The sequence below is a fragment of the Cetorhinus maximus genome, chromosome 14, assembly GCF_964194155.1.
Source record: "Cetorhinus maximus chromosome 14, sCetMax3.hap1.1, whole genome shotgun sequence".
Taxonomy (NCBI): domain Eukaryota; kingdom Metazoa; phylum Chordata; class Chondrichthyes; order Lamniformes; family Cetorhinidae; genus Cetorhinus; species Cetorhinus maximus.
Window position 1 is genome coordinate 115,715,435 of NC_135892.1, and position 27,741 is coordinate 115,743,175.

Here is a 27,741-nt window from a genome sequence, read left to right on the forward strand (position 1 = left end):
AGTAACAGAAAAGGTTGATGAAGGAAAGCAGTGGAAATTGTCTATATGGATTTTAAGAAAGCATTCGACAAAGTACCAAATAAAAGGCTGGTTAACAAAATTGAGGCTCATGGAATAGAAGGGTCAGTGTCCAATTGGATAAAATAATTGCCTTCAGTACATAAAGCAGTGAGTCATGGTAAATGGTTATTTTTCAGACTGGAGGGTGGTAGACAGTGGTGATCCCCCAGGATCAGTTAGGACTATGGCTTTTGTTGCTGTGTATAAATGTGTTGGATCTTGGAATACTGAGTAGAATTTCAAAATTTGCCAACAATATCAAACTTTGATAAGGTGGATTCAAAATTGGCTTAGTTGTAGGAGACAGAGTGTGATGACAGAAGGATAATTTTGTGACTGGAAACCAGAGTCCAGTGGCGTACCACAAGGATCTGTGCTGGGTCCCTTATTATTCATCATTTATATAAACGACATAGATGACTATGTGGGGGGTAGGATTAGTAAGTTTGCGGATGACACAAAGATTGGCCGGGTGGTTAACAGTGAGGTTGAGTGAGGGCTCCAGGAAGATAGAGACAGGATGGTCAAATGGGCAGATGAGTGGCAGATGGAATTTAACCCTGAAAAGTGAGGTTATAAATTTTGGTAGGAATAATTTGACAAGGAAGTATTCAATGAACGGCATGACACTAGGAAGTTCTGAGGAACAAAGGGACCTTGGCGTGTTTGTCCACAGATCTCTGAAGGCAGAGGGGCATGTTAGTGGGGTAGTGAAAAAGGCATATGGGACACTTGCCTTTATCAATCGAGGCACAGATTACAAAAGTATGGAGGTCATGTTGGAGTTGTATAGAACCTTGGTGAGGCCACAGCTGGAGTACTGTGTGCAATTCTGGTCACCACATTATAGGAAGGATGTGATTGCACTGGATGGGGTGCAGAGGAGATTCACCAGGATGTTGCCTGGGATGAAACATGTAAGTTATGAAGAGAGGTTGGATAGACTTGGGTTGTTTTCGTTGGAGCAGAGAAGACTGAGAGGCGACCTGATCGAGGTGTACAAGATTATGAGGGGCATGGACAGGATGGATAGGGAGCAGCTGTTCCCCTTAGTCAAAGGGTCAGTCATGAGGAGACAAGTTCAAGGTGAGGGGCAGAAGGTTTAGGGGGGATGTGAAGGAAAACCTTTTTACCCAGAGGGTGGTGACGGTTTGGAATGCACTGCCTGAGAGGGTGGTGGAGGCGGGTTGCCTCACATCCTTTAAAAAGTACCTGGATGAGCACTTGGCACGTCATAACATTCAAGGCTATGGGCCAAGTGCTGGTAAATGGGATTAGGTAGGTAGGTCAGGAGTTTCTCATGTGTCGGTGCAGACTCGATGGGCCGAAGGGCTTCTTCTGCACTGTGATTCTGTGATTATATTTTCATTTATTATTTCCTGGGATGTGGGTTTTGCTGGCTGGGCCAGCATTTATTGCCCATCCCTAGTTGCCCTTGAGAAGGAGGTGGTGAGCTGCCTTCTTGACCTGCTGCAGTCCATGTGGTTCAGTGAAGAGTTGTTTTGCTGCAGGAAGGTAACAAAGCAGCTGCTTTTTTTAATTATTATTTTCCTTTCTCAACCCATTAAATCTGTAATCATTTCAAAACTGTGTCCATGTTAAATCTGTAATCATGGGTATGAATAAACTAACCCCATTAAGTATAACAACATTTTGAGTGAGTCAGTTTGCTCTCTTGTAAATCTAGCATCAAAGAACTATAAGTAGGGTGTCTTATAAAAGATAGAATCTCCTACAGTACATAAGTAGAGAAGTTATGCTGAAGCTTTATAAAGCTCTGGTTAGGTCACAACCAGAGTGTTGCGTCCAGTTCTGGTCACCACACTTTAGGAAGGATATAAGAGGGTGCAGAGATTGACCAGAATAATTCCAGGCATATGGAATTTTAGTTATAAGATCAGATTGGAGAAGATGGAGTTGTTCTCCTTGGAGCTAAGGGGATTGAGGGGAGGTTTGATAGAGGGGTAAAAGATGATGACAGGTATAGATAAGGTAGACAAAGAAAATCTGTTCCCATTGGCTGATGGTACAAATTCTGGGGGACATAGATTTAAAGCTCTGGAAAAGAGATACCAGGGGAGGTGAGGATGAACATTTTGCGCAGCGAGTGCTAATGACCTGGAACTTGCTTCTGGTAGAAGCTGAAACAGACAATGATGTCAAAAGGAAATTGTTGGGCACTTGAAGGGATAAACCTGCAGGGCTATGGGGAACATCCAGGGGAATGGGACTGACTGGATTGCTCCGCAGAGAGCTGACATGGACTTGATGGGCCAAATGGACCCTTTTGTGCCATAAATGACTCTATGATTGCACGTAGAGTAGAGGACAGTCAGTGTATTACACCTAAGCGTAGGGGACAGGCAGCATATTGCACATTGAGTAGAGGACAGTCAGTGTATTACATGTTTTGGACAGTCGGGTGTATTACACATAGAATGGAGGAAAGTCGGGTGTATTACACATAGAGGACAGTCAGTGTATTACATGTTGAGTAGGGGGACAGTCGGTGTATTACACGTTAAGGACAGTCGGTGTATTACACGTTGAGGACAGTCGGCTGTATTACATGTACAACGTAGGAAATTTGGGTGTATTACACATACAGTAGTGGGCAGTTGGTATATTACATGCAGAGCAGAGGACAGTTGGGTGTATTACATGTAGACTTGAGGACAGTCGGTGTATTACTGTTGTTGATAAGATTTTAGAGTCCATTATGAAGGATGAGATTTCAGAATACTTGGAAGTGCATGGTAAAATAGGGCAAAGACAGCATGATTTCATCAAGGGGAGATCATGCCAGACAAATCTGTTAGAATTCTTTGAGGAGGTAACGAGTAGCTTAGACAAAGAAAAGCCAATGGATGTTATCTACTTGGACTTCCAGAAGGCCTTTGACAAGGTGCTGCACAGGAGGCTGCTCAGTAAGATAAGAGCCCATGGTATTAGAGGCAAGGTACTAGCATGGATAGAAGATTGGCTGTCTGGCAGGAGGCAGAGAGTGGGGATAAGGGGGTCCTTCTCAGGATGGCAGCCGGTGACTAGTGGAGTTATGCAGGGGTCAGTGTTGGAACTGCAACTTTTCACTTTATACATTAATGATCTAGATGAAGGAACTGAGGGCATCCTGGCTAAGTTTGCAGATGATACAAAGATAGGTGGAGAGCCAGGTAGTATTGAGGAGGCGGGGAGGCTGCAGAAGGATTTGGACAGGTTAGGAGAATGGGCAAAGAAGTGGCAGATGGAATACAACGTGAGGTAGTGTGGGGTCATGCACTTTGGTAGGAAGAATAGAGGCATAGACTATTTTCTAAATGGGGAGAGAATTCAGAAATCTGGAGTGCAAAGGGACTTGGGATTCCTAGTCCAGGATTCTCTTAAGGTTAACTTGCAGGTTGAGTCGGTAGTTAGGCAGGCAAATGCAATGTTGGCATTTATTTCAAGAGGACTAGAATATAAAAGCAGGGATGTGCTGCTGAGGCTTTATAAGGCTCTGGTCAGACCACATTTAGAATATTGTGAGCAATTTTGGGCCCCGTATCTCAGGAAGGATGTGCTGGCCTTGGAGAGGGTCCAGAGGAGGTTCACGAGAACGATCCCAGGAATGAAAGGCTTAACATATGAGGAACGTTTGACGACTCTGGGTCTATACTCGATGGAGTTTAGAAGGATGAGGGGGGATCTGATTGAAATTTACAGAATACTGAAAGGCCTGAATAGAGTGGACATGGGGAAGATGTTTCCATTAGTAGGAGAGACTAGGACCCGAGGGCACAACCTCAGAGTAAAGGGAAGACCTTTTAGAACAGAAATGAGGAGAAACTTCTTTAGCCAGAGAGTGGTGAATCTATGGAATTCATAGCCACAGAAGGCTGTGGAGGCCAGGTCATTGAGTGTATTTAAGACCAAGATAGATAGGTTCTTGATTGGTAAGGGGATCAAAGGTTACGGGGAGAAGGCGAGAGAATGGGGTTGAGAAACTTATCAGCCATGATTGAATGGCGGGGCAGACTTGATGGGCCGAAAGCCTAATTTCTGCTCCTATGTCTTATGGTCTTATTACACGTAGAGTTGGGGACAGTTGATGTATTACACATAGAGTAGAGGATAGTCGGTCGGTGTACTTCATGTAGAGCAGAGGACAGTCAGCGTATTTTATGTAGAGTAGAGGACAGTTGGGTCTATTACACGTGGAGTAAAGTCAGGTGTATTACATGTAGAGTAGAGGACAATCAGGTGTATTACACAAAGAGTAGGTGATAGACGGAGTGCAATGCTACTCATGATACTCTTAAGATTGTATATGCTCATCATTGCTTCTTGGTCTGACAAGTGTCGGGCAAGGTCCATCTCCAACAAAAGAGAATCTAACCATCTCCCCTTGACATTCAATGGCATTACCATCACTGAATCCCTCACTATCAACATCCTCGGGGGTTACCATTGACCAGAAACTGAACTGAACTAGCCATATAAATACTGTGGCTACAAGAGCAGGTCAGAGGTTGGGAATCATGCAGCGAGTAACCCACCTCCTGACTCCCCAAGATGTCCACCATCTACAAGGCACAAGTCAGGAGTGTAATGGAATACTCTCCATTTGGCTGGATGAGTGCAGCTCCAACAACACTTAAAAAGCTTGACACCATCCAATACGAAGCAACCCACTTGATTGGCACCACATCCACCACTTTCAACATCTACTCCCTCCACCACCGACACACAGAGGCAGCAGTGTGTACCATTTACAAGATGCACTGCAGCAACTCACAAGGCTCCTTAGACAGCACCTTCCAAACCCACGACCAAATCATCTAGAAGGACAAGGGCAGCAGATACATGGGAACACCGCCACCTGTAAGTTACCCTCCAAGCCCCTCACCATTCTGACTTGGAAATATATCACCGTTCCTTCACTGTCGCTTCCTAACAGCAATGTGGGTGTACCTAAACCACATGGACTGCGGCGGTTCACCACCTTCTAAAGGGCATTTAGGGGTGGGTAATAAATTCTGGCCTTGTCAGCGATGCCCACATCCTGTAAAAGAATAAATTTTTAGAAGCTATTAAAACTGTTAGAAGCAAGCACTACATTTGGACTTACCTTCAGCCATTACTACTTCAGACATTAGGAAATAGGTTTAACAAATTGAAATTCTCAAAAATGTTATACTTAGAATATTACAAAATGGTAGATTTTAATGAGGAAGGTTGTTTAATGCACCAGCTTAGTGGTCTGCATATAACTGCAAGAGTACATCTGCTCATTGTAACCTGCCCTCAAGGAGGTCCTAACTCAAGTCTCCCAGGCCTGGGTCAGTGAATTTATTCAAGGCTCTGTTGGACAGATTTTTGAGCTACAAGGGGGTTAAAGGTTATGAGGGACAGGCAGGAAAGTGGGGTTGAGGCCACTATCAAATTAGCCATGATCTTATTGATGGCATAGCTGGAATGGCCTCCTCTTCCTTCTATTTGTTATGTTCTCCCACATGAGATTCTTGAGGCACTTACTAGAGAAGAGTAGCTGAGCCTATTTCCCATTGCTTTCCTCATGGCTTTTTCTTCAGCAAACTTCCTGTGTGTGGGCTGCAACCAAGGTGACAGAGTCTGCTTACCCTTACGACAGGATACATCCACACGCAAGGGCACAAGAACCCTGATGCTAACAGTTCAGATTCAAATTCAGATTGGGCACTCTGGTCTTCACTCACCAGCCTGTCTGGAGTGGGGTAAGATTCAGAGACAGAAATGCTGTGACCAAGCACTCAATGGGTGTAGCCATTGTGGACAAGTCAATCATAATATTGGAGATAGAATTAGTTAAATACTTAAATAAAAACAGAAAATGCTGGAAAAAACTCAGCAGGTCTGGCAGCCTCTTTGGAAAAAGAAAGCGAGTTAACGTTCAAGTCTGTATGACTTCTTCAGAGCTGAAGAGTAGAAATGTGATGGATTTTGGATTTTATGCTGTTTAAGAGGGGGTGGAGCAGGTGGAACAAGATAGAAGGTCAGAGATTGATGACAGTTAAGGAGATATTGACAAAGATATCACAGACACAAGACAATGGGAGTGTTAATGGTAGTGATGAAGAGTAAAGAAGGTGCTGATAGTGGCATAAAGGTAAGAAAGCAGAGTGTGTGAATAGCAGAACAAGAGTGGACACTCGGTGAAAGAGCAACATGGAACAAGTGACAGATGGAGAGGGGGCTTTGGGAGAAAAGGATTAAAAATGAACAAATAAATAAAAGAAGAAATAAATTAATTAATTAAATCAGATTTTAAAAGGGGAGTGAGGATGGAGGAGAGAGTTCATGGTCTGAAGTTGTTGAACTCAATATTCAGTCCGGAAGGCTGTAAAGTGCCGAGTCGGAAGATGAGGTGCTGTTCCTCCAGTTTGCGTTGAGCTTCACTGGAACAATGCAGCAGGCCAAGGACGGACATGTGGGCATGAGAGCAGGGTGGAGTGTTAAAATGGCAAGCGACAGGGAGGTCTGGGTCATGCTTGCGGACAGACCGAAGGTGTTCTGCAAAGTTAAATACTTGTTGGAATAGATGGAGGAGCAAATAAGTAGGAAATAAATAGGATGGAAAAGATAACAGAGGCGCTATGCACTCTCTGTACTAAAATCTCAATCTTTATATGACTAAATTAATATTTTGTTTAATTTGTCTAGGTTCCAGCTTTGATTATGTGGCTGATTAGAACAACTCTGTAATTAAGCTAAATTGTATTAGTCCAATCTGACCTGAAGTTAGGGTAGACCGGAAAAGAGGTAGAAATTGAAATGTACCTGAGGTAGGAGAATTTCGCCTCTGGCGTACCGAAATCCTTCTATCAGCAAGTGAACTACTGAGGAGATGGTACCAGCAAGTATACACCAGAGCAGCGGGATAGGGAGCATGGTGTAAGTGCCGAACACAATGAACAGAATGAACCAGGTCTCGTTGGTTTCCAAGCCCAATCCCAAGCCCGCGAGAACCTGTGTAGACTGGTACAACCAGGTAGCCAGGCCAATATATTGCAGGTAGTTGTGCGATATGGCATCTTTGCCGGCTTGGACGAGAAAGCACAACATGCAGGAGAGCAGGATGAAGAGGCCAGTCACCCCGCTCATCAAGGGTTTGATCAGTTCGGGCGTGGCAAAGAAAAACACCATCATAATGTTAAACTTGGTGACACAGTCTATCATATTCATCATCATGACAGAGATACGTCTCTGACGGGCAAAGTAGCGCTGGTATAGCTTCTCTAATTCATGGGATTTGAATATCTGGTTTATGGTGGGCAGTAACACGCCCCGCCAGGTGTAACCAGTGGACACGAAGATTTCGGACATCCTCTCGCCGGCGGTGATTGCGGATATTTGGGTCGGGTAGACAGAGCCCCTATCCATGCCGACGAGTTTGGATAGGATCTGCTGGTTGATGTCTTGGATGTATTCGTTTTTGATGGTGAGCCTGCGTTTTGGGAGCTCGTCAATGTCGGTTAATCGCTCTTTCCGTTTACTGATGACATTGACGATGTTGTGCCACTGCCGGGATGTGACGGGGGTGTGGCGAGGGTTGGAGAGAGTGCCCACTTCAAATTCGGTGGACTCCACTAAGGTGTCCATTCTTCACCTTCTCAATGTCCCAGGGATTGTCTGAAAACACGTTGGGGGCGAGAATGTGAAACAACCGCTTTTTAAATCTTCAAATGCTTAGGGATTCTGAAGACACGTCATTGTTCAGGGGTCTGTCCGACTGTTCCCAGCTCCGTTAACCTCAACTAGCACCAAAACACTTGGCAATTCATTGCTAACTTCAAAGCAAATGATTTATTTAAACTGAATTGCAGTTTTTAATTCAAACAAAGTTCAAGTATTTAAGGGAGAACAGAAGGAGGGCGCCCACTTGCTGGTGTGTCTCAGCTGCTCCTCTCTGCCAATCTCCGATTCCTTGGATGGAGCTGCCAATGGTTTGATGCAGAGCTGTCGCTATCCAGGGTGCTGAAGAGTGGCTGCGCCTTTGCCAATGTTGTTGAGTCCGCCCGATCCCTTGTCCCAGCCCTTCTGCCCTCTGCCCACCCCTCACCTGTAACACTCCCCGACCATTGTCCGGTCACAATGCGATTGTTCAGGGCCTCACCTCACACTCAGCTTCATTGTTGGCGTCGGCAGGTCCTATTAGTGATCAGCGATGAGATTCAAGCTCTGGCATCGCTAAATCCCATTGGGCAGCTAATTCCTGACCTCATTAGTTTAGACAATATGACGATGAGGGATATGGCTGCTGGGGGAAGAATCATTGAGACCAAAAACCCCGATGACCAACTCCGGCCTAAATGTAGCCAACTGTTCCCGGTACTGAGAGCTTCGATCCTACACGGACAACTATTCACTACGGGGAAATGCATCGGTTCCTATTTGCGTTTGGGGCAAGCATAAGGAAGTCCTGCGAGTATTCGCCAGGATGAAATGTCTTTGAAGTTTCTTCAGTTAGGCAAAAAGATTGGAGAAGTTGGGACTGTTTTTCTTGGAAGAGAAGCTGAGAGGGGATTTGATAGAGGTATTCAAAATCATGAGGGCTCTGGACAGAGTAGATCCACCATCTACAAGGCACAAATCAGGAGTGTGATGGAATACTCCCCACTTGCCTGGATGAATTCAGCTCCCACAACACTCAAGAAGCTGGACAACATCCAGGACAAAGCAGCCCGCTTGATTGGCACCACATCCACAAACATTCACTCCCTCCACCACTGATGCACAGTAGCAGCAGTGTGTACCATCTACAAGACGCATTGCAGAAACTCACCAAAGCTCCTTAGACAGCACCTTCCAAACCCACAACCATGACCATCTAGAAGGACAAGGACAGCAGATAGCTGGGAACACCACCACCTGGAAGTTCCCCTCCAAGCCACTCACCATCCTGACATGGAAATATATCGCCGTTCCTTCACTGTCGCTGGGTCAAAATCCTGGAACTCCCTCCCTAACAGCACTGTGGGTGTACCTACACCACATGGACTGCAGCGGTTCAAGAAGGCAGCTCACCACCACCTTCTCAAGGGCAATTAGGGATGGGCAATAAATTCTGGCCCAGCCAGCAAAGCCCACATCCCATGCATGAATAAAAAAAAAGGTAGGGAGAAATTTAATCTTCTATCCATGCTAATATGTTACCCCCTACACCATGAGCTTGTATTTTCCTCAATAGCCTTTGATGTGGCACCTTATCAAATGCCTTCTGGAAATCCAAGGCTCCCCTTTATCCACAGCACATGTTACTCCTTCAAAGAACTCCAATAAATTGATTAAACCTTTTTCTATTCTGTAACTATTCTATGAGTCTATGATTTATATTGGTGACATAGTGGTACCTGTAACCTGATTGGCAGTAATAATCTCCCTTAATGTGGATTAACATATGTAAGCATGTCACAAGCGACAGCCAGCAAACCCGATTGGTCCAACTCCATGGACAGAACAAGCTGTCTAATCATTACATTGGGAACAACCATCCATCAGTCTCTGACTAGTGAAGTCAATGGCATTTCTCATGATAATAGCACATTAACCCAGATTAGCAGCTTTTAAGGGTCATCAATCATGACTTACTGATAGCTATCAGTAAGATCAGGGGCCCACAGTATAGTGGAAAGCCAGAGCACAAAAACATCAGGCTCACCTAAAAGTGATAATTGCATTAAAAGCGTCATCCTAAAGTGTCAAAGCTAAAGCCTGAAGGCACTTGGGTATGTTAAACATTTGACATGCAATGAGGGAAAAATTATTTGTATTCTGGTTAAGAGTTTCGTGATATAAAGAAAGATTTACATTTATTTATCACCTTTCATGACCACAGGGCATCCTAACATGCTTTCTAGCCAATTAATTACTTTTGAAGTGCAGTCATTGTTGCAATGTGGATATCACGGCAATGAATTTGCAGAGCAAGGTCCTACATATTGTCATGAGATATATAACCAGATAATCTACTTTAGTTATGTTAGTTGAAGGATAAATATTGACTAGGACACTGGTGAGATCTCCCTTATTCCTCTTGGTATAGTATTGTTTTATATGGTACATCCACAGGTCAACAGCTTAACATCTCTTTTGAAAGGTATCAGAGAATCGTTACAGCACAGGAGACCATTCAGCCCATCGTGTCCATGTCAGCTCTCTGCAAGAGTCCCATTCATCCACCTTCTCCGGGAAGCCTGCACATTTTTCCTCTCCAGTTAATTGCCCAATTATCTTTAGAAGGCTTTGACCGAATCTGCCTTCACTATACTCTCAGGCAGTGTATTTCAGATCCTAACCACTTTGCTGCGTAAAAGGTTTTTTCCTTATGTCGCCATTGCTTCTTTTGCCAATCACCTTAAATCTGTGTCCCTCTGGTTTTTGATCCTTCCACCAATGAGAAGTTTCTCTCTATCTGCCCTGTTCATACCCCTCATAATTTTGAACATCCTATCAAATCTCCTTTTAACCTTCTCTTCGCCAAGGTAAACAACCCCAGCTTCTCCAAGCTATCCTCATCCCTGGAACCATTCTCGTGAATCTTTTCTACACCCTCTCTACTGCCTTCACATCTTTCCTATAATGTGGTATCCAGAACTAGACACTGTGTCCCTCTCCGCAGATGCTGCCAGACCTGCTGAGTTTTTCCAGGTATTTTTGTTTTTGTTTTGTGTTTTATACAGGTTTATCATAAAAACTTCCTTATTTTTGTACTCTATGCCCCTAATTATAAAGCCCAGAATCCTGTAAGATTCTGTAACCACATTCTCAACTGTCAATGATTTGTGCACATACACCCCCAAATCTCTCTGCTCCTGCACCCCCTTTAAAATTGCTCCCTTTATTTTATATTGCCTCTCCCTGTTCTTCCTATAAAAATGAATCACTTCACACTTCTCTGCATTAAATTTCATCTGTCACTTGTCCACACATTCAGCTAATGTCCTCTTGAAGTATATCTCTATCCTCCTCATCGTTCACAATACTTCCCAAGTTTTGTATCGTCTGCAAATTTTGAAATTGTACCCTATACATCCAAGCTTAAGTCATTAATATATATCAAGGAAAGCAGTGGTCCTAACATTGACCCCTGGGAAAGCCCACTATATACCTTCCTTGAGTCTGAAAAACAACCATTCACCACTTTGTTTCCTGTTGCACAGCTAATTTTGTATCCATGCTGCTGGTGTCCCTTTAATTCCATGTGCTTTAATTTTGTTGATAAGCCTGTTATGTAGCACTTTATCAAATGCCTTTTGAAAGTCCATCATTCAAATCATCCTCATCACAAAACTCATGCAAGTTAATTAAACTTTTTGTGTCCTTTACAAATCAGCCTTAATTAATCTGTATTTGTCTAAATGACATCATTTTGCTCAAATTATCATTTCTAAAAACTTTCCCACCACCCAGGTTAAACTGACTAACCTGTAGATTCTGAGCTTATCCTTGTACTCTGTTTTGAATAAGGGCGCAACAATTGCAATTTCCAGTCCTGTGGCACCACCCGTGTATCTCGTTGTCGTCAGTCCACTGAAACGGGGATAGTGTCTGCCAGGATTCATGATTCGATTCCTCAAGTGACTCAGAAGACCAATCCTGGAACCAAATGATTTTGACCCCTTTAACTAAGAAAGAATAGAGGGTTATATCCAGTGCCTCCCAATTTCCACCCTTGCTTCCTTCAGTATCCTTAGATGCATCTAATCTGGTCCTGATCACTTATCAACTTAAAGTACAGCTGGCCTATGCATGTCAGGCCCATTTCCTGTACTTCAGTTCTTACCCCTTCCCCTCCCTTCCAGACCCAAGATAGGGTTTCCCTTATTGTCCACCCCACCAGACTCCTATACAACAGACTATTTCCACCACCTCTAGAATGAGATCACAAAGAAACACTTCTTCCCCTCTCCTCGCTTTCAGCTTTCCAATGTCCCTCCGCAGCATCCTGGTCCACTCATCCAGCAACCCGTTCCCTACGCACAGCAGCTTTCCATGCAAGCACAGGAAATGTAATCTCTGCCCTTATATCTGCCCTCCGTTCACTGTCCGAGGCCCCAAATACCCCTTCGGGATGAAACAGTGATTTATGTGTACTTCTGTCAATTTAGTATTCACTGTTCACAATGCGGCCTCCTCTACACTGGGAAGACCAATGACAGATTGGGTGATCGCTTTGTGGAACATTCAGTCCGCAAGCATGACCCCGAGCTTACAGTGCCTGTCATTTTAACTCTCCATCTTGCTTTCATGCTGACATCTCTGTCTTCGGGTTACATCAGTGTTCCAATGAAGCTCAAAATAAGCTCGAGGAACAGCGTCACATCTTTCAATTAGGCAATTTACAGCCTTCTGGACTTAACAATTTCAGACCATAAATCTCTGCTGTCCCATTCTTTTTCCATTTCATTGCATGTGTCGACCTTAATCTTGTTTTGTTGCTTGGAGGGGAACTTCCAGGTGGTGATGTTCCCATGTGTCTGCTGCCCTTGTCCTTCTGGGTGGTAGAGGTTTGGAAGGTGCTGTCGAAGGAGCCTTGGTGAGTAGCTGCAGTGCATCTTGTAGATGGTACACACTGCTGCCACTGTGCGTCGGTGGTGGAGGGAGTGGATGGGAGTGATGAAGGTGGTGTATGGGGTGCCAATCAAATGGGCTGCTTTGCCTGAATAGTGTCAAGTTTCTTGAGCGTCATTGGAGCGGCACTTATCCAGGCAAGTGGAGAGTATTCCATCACACTCCTGACTTGTGCCTTGTAGATGGTGGACAGGCTTTGGGGAGTCAGGAGGTCAGTTACTTTCTGCAGAATTCACAGCCTCTGATCTGCTCTTGTAACCATGATATTGACATGGCTAGTCCAGTTCAGTTTCTGGTCATTGGTAACCCCCAGGATGTTGATAGTGGGGGGTTCAGCAATGGTAATGCCATTGAATGTCAAGGGGTGATGGTCAGATTCTATCTTGCTGTAGATGGTCATTGCCTGGCACTTCTGTGGCTTGAATGTTACTTACCACTTAACAGCCCAATCCTGAATATTGTCCAGGTCTTGCTGCATAAGGGCATGGACTCCTTTAGTATTTGAGTCATCGCTAATGGTGCTGAATATTGTACAATCATCATGAACATCTCACTTCTGACCTTATAATGGAAGGAAGGTCATTGATGAAGCAGCTGAAGATGCTTGGGCCGAGGACACTACTCTGAAGAACTCCTGCAGTGATGTCCTGGAGCTGAGATGATTGATCTCCAACAACCACAACCATCTTCCTTTGTGCTAGGTATGACTCCAAACAGTGGAGGGTTTTCCCACTGATTTCCATTGATTCAAGTTTTGCTAGGGCTCCTTGATGCTACATCCAGTCAAATGTTGCCTTGATTCAAGGGCAGTCACTCTCACCTTACCTCACCTCTTGAATTCAGCTGTGAAGTTGGGGATCTCAGAAGGAGGCCGAGATGGATCATTCACAACTGGATATGGCAGGACTGCAAAGCTTAGATTTGATCTGTTGGTTGTGGGATCGTTTAGCTGTCTATCGCAAGCTGCTTTTGCTATTTGGCAGGCAAGTAGTCCTGTGTTGTAGCTTCACCATGTAGGCATCTCATTTTTAGGTATATCTGGTGCTGCACCTGGCCTCCCTTCCTGCCCTCTTCATTGAACCAGGTTTGATCCACCAGCTTGATATAATGGTAGAGTGGGGGATATGCTGGGCCATGAGGTTACAGGTTGTGTTTGAGTACAATTCTGCTGCTGCTGATGACCCACAGCGCCTCAAGGTTTCCCAATCTTGAGTTGCTAGATCTGTTTGAAATCTATCTCATTTAGCATGGTGCTAGTGCCACACAACATGATGGAGGGTATCCTCAATGTGAAGATGGGACTTCATCTCCAAAAGGACTCTGCGGTGGTCATGCCTACCGATAATGTCATGGACAGATGCATCTGTAATAGGTACATTTGAGAGGACAAGTTTTTCTTCCTTTTTGGTTCCTTCACCACCTGCCGCAGACCCAGTCTAGCAGCTATGTCCTTTAGGACTCGGCCAGCTCGGTCAGTAGTGCTGCGACTGAGCCACTCTTGGTGATGAACATTCAGGTTCCCCACCCAGCATACATTCTGCGCCCTTGCCACTCTGTTTCCTGCAAGTTGTGCTCAAAATGAGGAGCACTGATTCATCAGCTGAGGGGGTTGGTATGTGGTAATCAGCAAGAGGTTTCCTTGCCCATGTTTGACCTAATGCCAAGAGACTTCATGAGGTCCAGAGTTGATGTTGAGGACTCCCAGGTCAACTCCATCCTGACTGTATACTACTGTGCCGTCACCTCTGCACGTCAGTGGGACAGGACATACCCAGGGATGGTGATGGTGGTGTCTGGGACATTGTATGTGAGGTATGATTCCGTGAGTATGACTATGTCAGGTTGTTGCTTAACTGGTCTCTGGGACAGCTCTCCCAATTTTGGCACAACCCCACTGGTGTTAGTAAGGAGGATTTTGCAGTGTCAACAGGGCTGGGTTTGCTGTTGTCAGTTCTGGTGTCGAGGTCGAACCCGGTGATCCATCCTGTTTCATTCCTTTTGGTAATTTATTTTTTTCAGTTAATTTCTAGATTAATACAACTCAGTGGCTTGCTAGACTATTTCAGAGAGCAATTAAGAGTCAACCACTTTGCTGTGGGTCTGGAATCAATATAGGCCAGAACAGGTAAGGATGACAGATTTCCTTCCCTAAAGAATATTATTGAGCCAGATGGATTTTTATGACAATTGACAATGGCTGCATGGGTATTATTACCAAGATTAGCTTTTAATTCCAGATTAATTAATTGAATTTAAATTCCATCAGCTGCCGTGGTGGGATTCAAACCTGTGTTCCCCAGAGCATTAGCTTGGGTCCCTCATGATAACTAGTCTATAGTTCCAACACTTCCCTGCAATTTCCTTGCAAATTTGATCCTCAATGTCTTTCCCACTAGTCAGTGGACTGTGGAATACACCCAATAATGTAATGGTACCTCTGTTGTTTCTTAGCTCTAATAGATTCTATCCTTAACCCTTCTAGGAATTCTTTTCTCACCAGATTTGTCTTATTATCTTTAATCAATACAGCTACCCAACCTCCTTTCCTTTCTCCCTATCTTTCCTGAACACCTTGTATCCAGGAATATTTAGTACCCTGTCCTGCCCTTTTTTGAGCCAGGCTTCCACTCTCAGCACATCATATTCAGCAGTACAGTGCTCTCTCAGTGCTACGCTGAAGTATAAGCCTGAACGATATGCTCAAGTCTGGAAAGTAACTTGAACCATCAACCTTCTAGCTCAGAGGCGAAAGTGAAGCTGACAAATTAAGTCATGGTTCAGAGTAAAAGATCTTTACAAAATCTCTAAACTGGTAAGTATTGATCTTCCTCTTTCACGAGTTAGATTCAGTGAGTCTCGTCTCTCACTACACAAAACTTGGTTATGGAGGAACGTGTCGAGACCCGCAATTGGGCTGCCAATGTCCATAGCTTCTAGCTACTTCGCACATGCTTCACAAGACCATAGATTGAAAGCCTTTAACTGGACTTTCAACTAGCCTTATAAAACTCTACAATCTCATATATTGAGACTCATGAAATAGGAAGATCAGTGGCAGTTTGAATAAAAAAATTGGCTTAAGGGCAGAAAACAGTGAATCATGATAAATGGATGTTTTTCAAACTGGAAGATGTAGACAGTGATGTTCCCAAAGGGTCAGTGCGAAGACCACAGCTTTTTTTGATATATATAAATGACTTGGATATTGGAATACAGAGTAAAATTTCAAAATTTGCCAATGATACCAAAGAACTGGCAAATAGGTTTTGGGCAAGAAATGCAGGAGGAATGTGAAGAGGGATTTTTTTACGCAGCCACTGGTAATGATCTGGAACTTGTTGCCGGGGATGGTGGATGCGGAGATGATCAATCATGTTCCAGAATGTGCTGCAAACTCTCTCAAAAGCATTCAAGAACTCCTCATTCAGGATACTACTGCCAATCTGATTTTTCCAGTTTATATGTAGATTAAAATCACCCATGATTATTGCCGTCCTTTTGTTACAAGCTCACATTTCTTCTTTTATACTTTGTCCTACATTGTGGCAACTGTTAGGGGGCCTGTAGACCACTCCCACTAGTGACTTCTTTCCCCTACTATTCCTCATCCCCACTCAAACCAATTCTACATCCTGATCTCCTGAATCAAGGTCATCTCTAACTATTGCAACAATGCCATCCTTGATTATCAGTGCTACCCCTCCACCTTTACCTAGCTTCCTATTCTTCTTGAATGCCATATACCCCTCAATATTCAGGACCCAATCCTTGTCATCCTGCCGCCACGTCTCCGTAATGGCTATCAGATTATCTTTGTTTATTTCAATGTGCTCTATCAATTCATTTACTGAATGTTGTAACATCTAGTCTTGACTGTTGGTGAACTCTTAGGTTTTTTTCTCTCTGTCCCTTCCTACCATTCTCCGAACCCTGTTTCCCATATTACTATTTTGTTCTCCTGCCCTGACTCTACCCCTTTATTTGCTACCTCTACCCAAGCTTGACCCTCACCCCCCACCACGCTTGTTTAGTTTAAAGCCCTCTCTATTTCTCTAGTTATATGACTCACTGGAGCACTGGTCCCAGCACAATTCAGGTGTAGACCATCCCAACGGTACAGTCCCCAGTACTGATGGCAGGGCTCCATGAACTGGAAATCACTTCTCCCACACCAGTTTTAAGCCATGCATTCATTTCCCTAATCTTATTTAGGGAATAAGAATATTTGCCCTATGCCAATTTGCACACTGCTCAGGTAATAGTCCAGAGATTATTACCTTTGAGCTTCTGCTTCTTAATTTGGTACCTAGCTCCTCATACTGACTTTGCAGAACCTCTTTCCTAGTTTACCTATGTCATTGGCACCTACATGGACCATGATAACTGGATCCTCCCCCTCCCACTGCAAGTTCCTCTACAGCCCTGAGCAAATGTCCCAAACCCTGGCAATGGGCAGGCAACACAGCCTTCTGGACTTTTGGTCTTTGCTACAGAAAAGAGTGTCAAACCCCCTCACTGTACTGTCCCCTACTACCACTACATTCCTTTTTGCTCTTCCCACTTGAACACCTTCCTGTACCATGGCCAGTCTGTTCATCCATCCTTAGACCTCGCTTCCATCCACACATATAGGCAAGCATCTTGTATCTGTTTGACAATTGCAAAGTCTGAGGCTCCTCCACTACTGTTTGCTCGGTCCCTTTACCTGCATCACAGAATCTCACAGTGCAGAAGAGGCCCTTTGGCCCATCGAGTCTGCACCAACACGTGAGAAACACCTGACCTACTTACCTAATCCCATCACTCTCAGTCATATCCTCCTGTCCCTCACTGCTGACCAAAACAGATGACCCTATACTCAGAGGTGTGACCATCTTCTGGAACAAAGTGTCCAGGTATTTCTCCCCCTCCCTTATGTTGCGCAATGTCTGCAGTTCAGCCTCCAGATCAACATCCTGATCCAGAATTCGTCTAACTGCTTACATTTTCTGCAGACGTATTTGTCCTGCATCGCCTTGGCCTCCAAAGCCCTCACATAACACCTACCCTGCCATTGTTACTCATGTTATTTAGTTAATTTAATTACTTTCTTAATTAGCTTAGAATAAATCCTATGTAACTACAATTTGTTATGCTTATTAAAAACTACTACCACCTGCAACTAAAAGTTATACACTTTAACAGATCCCTCTTCCAGAAGAGCATCTCTCAACATAGTTACCCAAAAAATAGTTACCCAGGTTCATGTCCATCAGGTTAGTAACAATCAATTATCAGCAGCACGAAATTAGTCTTCTCCGCACAGAATAGCTTGTGCAGAACACCAGCATACTTAATAGTCTTCTCTGTGGATCAGCAGTTCTCAAGCTCGAAGATCAGGATAGATCAAGCATCCACTATTGAACAGGCAGGCACACAAGTGTACTCCCTTATCAAACTTAAATGGGCAGCAGATGTCTGACACCCTCAACTTGGTAAAGTGTGCCAGGGTGAGAACTGGTGGCATAGATGGGTGTACCCATAAACATTAGCTTGCAATCTTCATCACATTGGCACCAACTGGCGTCATGATCTTAAAACCAGTTCCAATGGTGGAGAAAGTCCAACCTTAACGTTGGCGGGCAGGCCGTGAGCCCTGGAGGGCAATAGATAAATCATGAAGCCTCATCCACCGGTGGGATGAGGTTTCATGTAGGGTTTTTAAAAGTTTAATAAAGTTTTACTGTAAATTATGAACATGTCCCATTTCATGTGACATTGTTAGGGAATTTTTTTTTCTCTATCATGTTTTTCAAAGTGTAAGCGATCTCCCTGAGGCTGCACTTAGCCTCAGGGAGATGTGCGCTTTTTCGTGCGCATGCGCGATAGAGCTCACTCTCGCTTTTAGGGAGATAATCTCCCCCCTCCCCCACCCCGCCCGCACAGGGAGTGCATAGCGCTTCCTGCTGGATGTCACGCTGGGTGGGCCTTAATTGGCCCACCCATGTAAAATTGCGGCTGCGCCCGCTTCTCCGGCGGGAATCGGCTCCCCGCCCGCCGGAGATTGGGTCGGGCCCGCCCGCCTGACAGGCAGAAAATACTGCCCAGAGTCTTTGAACATTTTTAAGGCAAAACTAGATAGATTCTTGATAAGCGAGGGGGTGAAAGGTTATCAGAGATGGGCAGGAATGTGAGGTTGAGGTTACAATCTGATCAGCCATAATGTTATTGACTGGCGGCGCAGGCTCGGAGCAGTGAACAGAGTGTTTACGCTCTTTGGGTGATATCAGTGAGGGTTTGTATATTGAAGGCAGGAGATTGTTAAGCCCAACACCTGAATTAGAATATTGAGGTTCAGATGGAGAGAAGCACATGCAATATTGCTCCAATACTCATGTGTGCTCCTTGAAGGGATCGCATTCAGTACGTCTGAAGTTCTTTTCAATCTCCACCTTGGTCATCCCAGAATAGATATCTCTCTCCAACTGCCCCTTTAATACTCCTCACATGTGGCCCACCATCTCTGAACCACTTTCCCTTTAAAGGACATTGTTGCAGCTTGCCTCCTGTTACAAGGTGATTAGATAAGTGAAACAAGGTTATGCCGATCAGTGTAAGAATTATACCAAGTGTAAATGTTCAGGTTTATTAATCTTGCAACCTACATCCAAATATTAAATGACATTTTCTGACTCCTTTCCTTTGAAATCTGAAGTACAGATGGTGCAACACAGTCTATGCAGAAGACGGCTTCTTATCTGGTGTCAGAGTCAAAGTCAACTTTGATGTGCTCTCCTTTTTTACTTGATGTTTTTCAGCAATACAGTCCTTGCGTTGACAACTGCTTTGAAGGCATCTTCGCTCCCTGGGGCGAGGCATTTGTCTGGGTGAAGGAGCATGGCCATCTTCCGATAAGCTTTGTTTACCTCATCCCTGTAAAAGTGACACAGTCTCAGGGTCCACAATCACCCGCCCATTACACACAATATGGCTGCTCACTTAGTATATGACAGGGCATAAGGAACACAAACATTTTCATCACAACTCAGTTCTGATCTAGACGGTCTTCCCTCTTTCTAACACTCACGGACCTGTTGTGCTTTTCTATTATTTTATATTTTTGCGGTCTCCACAATAATATAGTGACTGGACTAATAATCAACATGAGTTTGAACTTGATTTGAACATCACTTCAAAACTCATCAGAACAGTTTGTGAAAATGAATTTAATTTCAAGAATCTTTAGAATTCTCTACTCTAGAGAGTTGTGGGTGCTCTGTCGTTAAGCATATTCAAGACTGAGGACGATAGATATTTGTGTACCGAGAGAATTAAGGGATATGGGGATGATGCAGGGACTTGAGTTGAGGTAGATGATCAGCCATGATCTTATTGAATGGTGGAGCAGGCTTGAAGGGGCCAAATGGTCTACTCCGCTTCCTATTTCTTATGTTCCTATGCATATGGCCAAGTAGCTTTCTGACTGTGCAAGGTGCATGTGCTAGAAGCAGTACTGAGCCACAAGCAGGCTGCGCATGAACATAAAAGTTCCCTTGTGGTTGTGTGTGCTAAAAGTTTCTTTGACTGAGTGATGATAAGGCCAATGAGGATTTGCCTTACCTGGATGCTCCGGGCTTCATTCCCAATATTTCCCAGCTATCCTTGCTGTTCCGTATCCTGCGGATGGTATCTGCCTGCTCCTTGGTAAACCCCAGGCTCACACTGGACTGAGGCCTTTTACCATTCTCACACATGTCAAGAATTGACGAGAAGAATATCTGGATCCAGATGGAATGTAGAGAAAGGAAGAACAGGAATTAAACATGGATTTGGGTTAGAGCTCTTCACAGATCATGGCGCTCCCCAGGCACTCTACTCCGGGGGCCACAGTCCCAAGCAAAGGCCCGGGAGTGGGGGTTCACAAGGTGCAAAAACACCCAGGCCCGTGCTCTGGGGGTGGGAGCCAGGTTCACTGCCAGGACAACGGCAATCATTAGCCAAGTAGCCTGTCAATCGGGGTGGTCTATGCGCCAGATTGGCTGCTTTGGACACTGCCAGAAGAAGCAGTTCTGAACAACAGCAATCATTGGCCAAGTAGGACTTGCCAGGTTCGCCAGTTCCTCCTTTCCTGCTTGCCTTATTTAGGACTGTTCTGTTTCTGTTGGGCAATGTGGCGGCCGAAGCATTCTTCAGACCTGGCAGGAGTGCAAAGTAAACACAGTAAAGCGCCTGCTTCTGCCTTAAGTTTACCCCCACATCCTGCGTAAGGCATTCCTGCCTCAAGTGTCTGTAATTCACACTCCTCGGCTAAACTTCCCAACCTCCTCGCACTTCATGGTGGCCCTCTCTCCCACCTTCCTGTTTCTCATTGACAGCACTGCATTTCTGGGAATTAAAGCATTGCCTGTACACCCCACTCCTAGGAATCATACATTTGTCGGCCTCCCCAGTCCTTGGATAGGGTAGTCTTGTCTGCTTTTCTACCACAGAAAGCACTTGAGCAAATCACTTCCCTTGGTGGCCAGCAGCCCCCAGTACTGGAAAGGTAGCAGCAGAAATAAAATACAAGATTGTAAACAGAAGCTTGGTAGCAGTGGCAAGGGGTGGTGTGTGTAGCAGGGAGTGGCAGGGGGAGCTTGCTTGTGTTGTAACAGGGTTCTATATTGTGCCCAAAATAAGGAACGTGAATGCGCTCTTATCACGAACATGTCAATAGGCCACCTATATTCCCTGGCTCCCTGCTCCTGAATGCCTCTTCCTCCTGATCTAGCTCTGTGACTTTTCTCTGGTCAATAGCTCATTGAAACGACTCCAGCCTTTGTGGGTACCTGGAACATCTCATTAATGCCCTCTCCAGACTGAGCCGATGTTTCAAAGTAGTGGAATCCCCGGCTCTCTGCCCAGAGCCGCCCCTCACTCTCATCAACTACACGCCGTTTCCCACAGTCAACCTACGGAAAGAAAACTCACAACATAGGATTAGGAAAACAATGCGTACGTCTCACACATTAGGCAGAGACTTTTTTTCGATTCATTTTACGCTGAAATGAGGTTAGCACCAGAGAAAGCAACACTTTCTATTCCTGGAACTCTGGGTCTGATCAAACATGCCCAGGACAAGTAGGGATTAGATCCATATAGAAGCTCCTTCTACACTGTCCCCACCAAACACTCCCAGGACAGGTACAGCACGGGGTTAGATACAGAGTAAATCTCCTTCTACACTGTCCCTATCAAACACGCCCAGGGCAGGTACAGCAGGGGGTTAGATACAGAGTAAAGCTCCCTCTGCACTGTCCCTATCAAACACTCCCAGGACAGGTACAGCACGGGGTTAGATACAGAGTAAATCTCCTTCTACACTGTCCCTATCAAACACGCCCAGGACAGGTACAGCACGGGGTTAGATACAGAGTAAATCTCCTTCTACACTGTCCCTATCAAACACGCCCAGGACAGGTACAGCACGGGGTTAGATACAGAGTAAATCTCCTTCTACACTGTCCCTATCAAACACGCCCAGGACAGGTACAGCACGGGGTTAGATACAGAGTAAATCTCCTTCTACACTGTCCCTATCAAACACGTCCAGGGCAGGTTTCAGCAGGGGGTTAGATACTAAGTAAAGCTCCCTCCACATTATATTCTGTACAAAGCATCATACTTCAAGACACCCCTCCTCTAGAACTCCCAACAATTTCTTTTTGTGAAATAAGAAAATTGATGACTTGAATCAAGCCACTTGATCTTGGGGATTTCCTTTCGCTCCAACATTTGTTTCAAGTCAATCAAAGTCAATCTTCAATCTTTTTTCATTCACACATTTTGTAGTGTGTACACAATCCTGCAGGGAACCATTTATCTATATAACATTAAATGGGAAAACTTTCTTCAATACACTCCTTATATAAAATTTCCCCAAAAATATTTGACAAATAGAATCCCACATCCACTGCTACTGCAACTAAAGTACTTAGAACAACCTGTTTTTTTTTTAGCTTCCCAGACCTATGGATATTCCCCATTTCGAACCATCAAAAATAATTTACTTTCAAGAGGCATTTGATACTCGTACTGCACGACAGACTTGTGAGCAAAGTTATAGCTCATGGAATAAAAGGGAAAGTAGCACGATGGGGTGAATGGTCTCTTTCTGGGCTGTACAAATTCTGTGAAATTCTGAAAATATTATGAAACCAGCTGCACTCAAATACCCATCAGAAAGGTTAGCATGTGAAGCACCACCACAAGTGACTAATTTCATGTTCTTTTAGTCACCCAAGAATGGAAACTTCAGTACACATTTCTCCATATTCAATGTTTTACTGTTTTTTTGCTCTTAAAACATCCTCAACTATAGATTGTTTCACTTAATTCCAATAAATCAAACCAGCATCTAGTCTTGTCTTAGTGCATAACCAATTCAACTGGCCAATTAAACTACACAACTGCACTGTCTCTTCTTTAGAGGTAAGATCATCTTTCTGTCATGACCTAGCACAATTAAACGGGATGGGGGTAGCATTGTCCAAACAGGAATTACTGATTTAAAGTTAGTCCAGCCCTACTCTGCTTAATATCTAAACCAATATATTTAAAAGCCCCGGTAGCCTGACACCCAATCTTAAATTCCTTTTTAATTTTATTAATAACACACTTCTCAAATTCCACAGTACCACACCATAAGAAATCATCAACATGTGTCATAAAGATGTATAAAAGTTTCCCTTTTCAATAGCATTAAAACATTTCAGGATCTACTTTATTTGACTAGAGCCTACTTTCAGCAAAACACTGAAAAATACCACACTCTCGAGCCATCATTCAGGGCACAGATGCATTTGTTTAGTTTCCATAGTTTCCCTTCTGTGTTGCCTGCCTCTGCGCAGTTTCAGAAACATTTCTCTCTAAGAGTTATCATCCCTACAGAAACGCAGCTTTTATGTTGTCTGATCTATACTCCCACGAGTATGTGGCCAAAAGAACTAAAAAGATTTTCAGGATTATTTTTCCCGCTGTTGAGAGTCCACTCTAACATTTGCTTCACCCAGTCACTCTTCAAAAGCCCGAACAACTAGCCCGACTTTAGCCTTATAAGCTCCATCTGCAAGGACTTTTTCAGTACAAGTCCATCTTTGTAACAAAGCTGGTTGTCCCCTATCTGGTACCTGAGAATAAACTAAAATTCTAACTATTTAAACCTCTCTTATTAGTTCATTCTCAAGTTTATTGGCAGCCACCAAAACTTCATGCTCATGAGGACATCTGCTCCTAGTTCTGTTGGGAGACTATTCTGAATCTTTCATTTCATTGTATAATCTATTCCAGCTATGGCCTTTACTTATACTGCAATGTCTTTTGGGACTAACACTGCAAGATCACTTTCTCGCACGGCCGAAGGCTCTTTCTCCGGTACGTGATTGTTCTCTAATGCAACAGTCACTCTCAGGTCCACTATTAGAGCTCACATTGCACTTTCTTACTTGCCATTCTTATACCCCACACTGCTAGTCCATGGACCTCATTTCTGTGTCATCATCCTGAACATTCAACCAATATAAACTCACCAGTAACTTTTCCTGCATGTTCCATAATTGTTGCATCGCTTTAGTCACGAGACCTCTCTGAAATATATGCCACCCAAGTTCCCACTCTAGGCAGTTGGCCTTTCAAATGTGATAGCCCTGTCCTATACATCATGATCACTCACCTAACCATCATCCAGCCCTTGGTCTATCACATTCTGTTCCTCAGCACTGTGATCACAAAACATGTGAGCATGAGAGGTACAGGTGCCTCAGCGCCTTCTACCAGCTGTTCAGATTCTGAGATTTTGTAATCAATCCTGATTAACCATGAGGAATGAACCTCAACAGCTTGATTATCATTTTGGATAACCATTGTCTTAACCATCAAGACCTATTACTGTACCTTACCAGGACCTTTCAATTTCCCTTTGGGCCTCTCTTTTGGTGCACACCAAATCTCCTGAGTTAAAGTCTATCTCGGATGGTTTTATATGATGCCTTTGAGCTCTCTGAATTTTTTCCCCCGAAATCTCCTCCTTGAAGAAAGTCCATCTCCCTACATGTAACGCATTCAAACGTGCAGCAAAAATTTCAAGTGCAGAAAAAGTTCAAGACTATCCCCACCACAGCAGACATTTCCAATCTTCGTATCATCTGCAAATTTTGAAATCATGCCCTGCACACCACGGTCTAGGTCATTAATGTATATCAGGAAGAGCAAGGGTCCCAACACTGACCCCAGGGGAACCCCACTACAAACCTTCTTCCAATATGAAGAGCAATAATTTATTACTACTGTTTCCTGTCAATCAGCCAATTTCTTATCCAAGTGAGTACTTTCCCTTTTATTCCATGACCTAGAATTTTGCTCACAAGTCAGTTGTGTGGCAATGTATCAAATGCCTTTTGAAAATCCATATATGCCACATCAGCAGCGTTTCTCTTATCAACCTTCTCTGTTACCTCCTCAAAAAACTCCAGCCAGTTAATTACACATGATTTTCCCTTAATGAATCCATGCTGGTTTTCCTTTATTATCCTGCACTTATCCAAGTGACTATTGATTTTATCCCGTACTATAGTTTCCAGAAGTTTCTCTACCACTGAAGTCAAACTGACTGGTCTGTAGTTGCCAGCTTTATCCTTTTTGAATAAGGGTGTAACATTCGCAATTCTCCAGTCCTCTGGCACCTCCATGTGTCTAAGGAAGACTGGAAGATTATCACTAGTGCCTCTGCAATTTCCACTCTCACTTCCCTCAGTACCCTTGGCATGCATCTCATCTGGTCCTGGTACCTCATCTATTTTAAATAAAGATAGCCTTTCCAACACCTCTTTCCTCTCAATTGCAAGTTCTTCTAGAGTACCAGTTACCTCTTCTCTCACCTCAGCCTGGGTAGCATCTTCTTTCTTTGTAAAGACAGATGCAGGATACTCATTCAACACCTCCGCTATTTCTCCAGCCTCCACATGCATGTCCCCTTTTGCGTCGCTAATCGGCTCTACTCTTTCTTTTGCCATCCTTTTATTATTTACATGCTAATAGAAGACCCTGGGATTGCCTTTTATGTTTGCTGCCTGTCTCTTTTCATGCTCTCTCCTTGCTTTTCTTATTGGTTTCTTCACTTCCTCTCTGGTCCTTCTATATTCAGCCTGATTCTCCATTGTATTTTCTACCTGACAGTTGTAGTATGCACAATTCTTCCTTTTCATCTTTACCTCTATCTCTCGTCATCCAGGGCACTCTGGATTTATTTGTCTGACCTTTCCCCGTCAAGGGAATGTACCTTGACATTGTGTACAACACTTTTTCTTTGAAGGTGGCTCATTGTTCAGCCACTATCTTTTCTGCCAACATTTTATTCCAACTCACTCGACTCAGAATCATATAATGACCCTCGACCCATCGAGTCTGCACCAACACGAGAAACACCTGACCTACCGACCTAATCCCATTTACCAGCACTTGGCCCATGGCCTTGAATGTCATGTCGTGCCAAGTGCTCATCCAGGTACTTTTTAAACGATGTGAGGCAACCCGCCTCCACCAGCCTCCCAGGTAGAGCATTCCAGACCGTCACCACCCTCTGGGTAAAAAGGTTTTTCCTCACATTCCCCGCTAAACCTCCTGCCCCTCACCTTGAACTTGTGTCCCCTTGTGACTGACCCTTCAACTAAGGGGAACAGCTGCTCCCTAGCCACCCTGTCCATGCCGCTCATAATCTTGTACACCTCGATCAGATCGCCCCTCAGTCTTCTCTGCTCCAGTGAAAACAACCCAAGTCTATCCAACCTCTTTTCATAGCTTAAATGTTTCATCCCAGGCAACATCCTGGTGAATCTCCTCTGCACCCCCTCCAGTGCAATCACATCCTTCCTATAATGTGGTGACCAGAACTGCACACAGTACTCCAGCTGTGGCCTCACCAACGTTCTATACAACTCCAATATGATCTCCCTACTTTTGTAATCTATGCCTTGATTGATAAAGGCAAGTGTCCCAAATGCCTTTTTCACTACCCCACTAACATGCTCCTCTGCCTTCAGAGATCTATGGACACACACGCCAAGGTCTCTTTGTTCCTCAGAACTTCCTAGTGTCATGCCGTTCATTGAATACTTCCATGTCAAATTACTCCTTCCAAAGTGTATCATCTCACACTTTTCAGGGTTAAATTCCATCTGCCACTCATCTGCCCATTTGATCATCCTCTCTATATCTTCCTGTAGCCTTAGACACTGTCAACCACCCGGTCAATCTTTGTGTCATCCGCAAACTTACTAATCCTACACCCCACATAGTCTTCTATGTCGTTTATACAAATGACGAATAATAGGGGACCCAGCACAGGTCCCTGTGGTACGTCACTGGACATGGGCTTCCAGTCACTAAAGCAGCCTTCTGTCATCACCCTCTGTCTCCTACAATTAAGCCAATTTTGAATCCACCTTATCAAATTACCCTGTATCCCATGTGCATTTGCCTTCTTTATAAGTCTCCCATGTGGGACCTTGTCAAATGCTTTGCTGAAATCCATATAAACTACATCAACTGCACCATCCTCATTTACACACCTGGTCACCTCCTCAAAAAATTCAATCAAATTTGTTAGGCATGACCTCCCTCTGACAAAGCTATGCTGACTATCCCTGATCATCCGGACATGGAGATTTGTCCACTTTTAAGCGTGCCAACACCTCCAATATCTTGTCACTCCCCATATCAATTTGCTCAAGAATCTCACAGTCCCTCTCCCTGAGTTCCATATCTTCATCCTCATTCTCTTGGGTAAAGACGCATGTGAAGTATTCGTTCCACACTCTACCAATGTCCTCTGGCTCCACCCATAGATTGCCCCCTTGGTCCCTACTCTTTCCCTGGTTATCCTCTTCCCATTGATATACTTATAGAATATCTTGGGATTTTACCTACTTTTACCAGCCAGAGCTCTCTCATATCCCCTCTTTGCTCTCCTAATTGCTTTCTTAAGCTCCATCCTGCACTTTCTGTGTTACTCAGATGTATTCTCATCCCATCGAAGTTGGCTTTCTCCCAGTTAATTATAACCTAACCCTTATGATACAA

At 44.2% G+C, this 27,741-nt stretch overlaps 2 protein-coding genes across 4 annotated transcripts in view; both read right to left on the reverse strand.

Annotated features, from left to right (window-relative positions):
- LOC144690014 (adenylate cyclase type 8-like) overlaps positions 1–7,677 on the reverse strand; it is a 181,805-nt gene extending 174,128 nt beyond the window's left edge. Inside the window, exon 1 of the mRNA XM_078557546.1 lies at positions 6,856–7,677. Coding sequence (XP_078413672.1) covers positions 6,856–7,677 — 822 coding nt within the window. The remainder of the gene's footprint in view (positions 1–6,855) is intronic.
- An 11,582-nt stretch (positions 7,678–19,259) lies between these two features.
- dnajc27 (DnaJ (Hsp40) homolog, subfamily C, member 27) overlaps positions 19,260–27,741 on the reverse strand; it is a 33,841-nt gene continuing 25,359 nt past the window's right edge. For all 3 annotated transcript variants that reach the window (XM_078557525.1, XM_078557528.1, XM_078557527.1), the window contains exons 5-7: positions 21,456–21,578; positions 20,248–20,405; positions 19,260–19,560 (exon numbers count right to left, since the gene is read on the reverse strand). In XM_078557525.1, the coding sequence (XP_078413651.1) occupies positions 19,428–19,560; positions 20,248–20,405; positions 21,456–21,578 (414 nt within the window). In that variant the 3' untranslated portion in view covers positions 19,260–19,427. The remainder of the gene's footprint in view (positions 19,561–20,247; positions 20,406–21,455; positions 21,579–27,741) is intronic.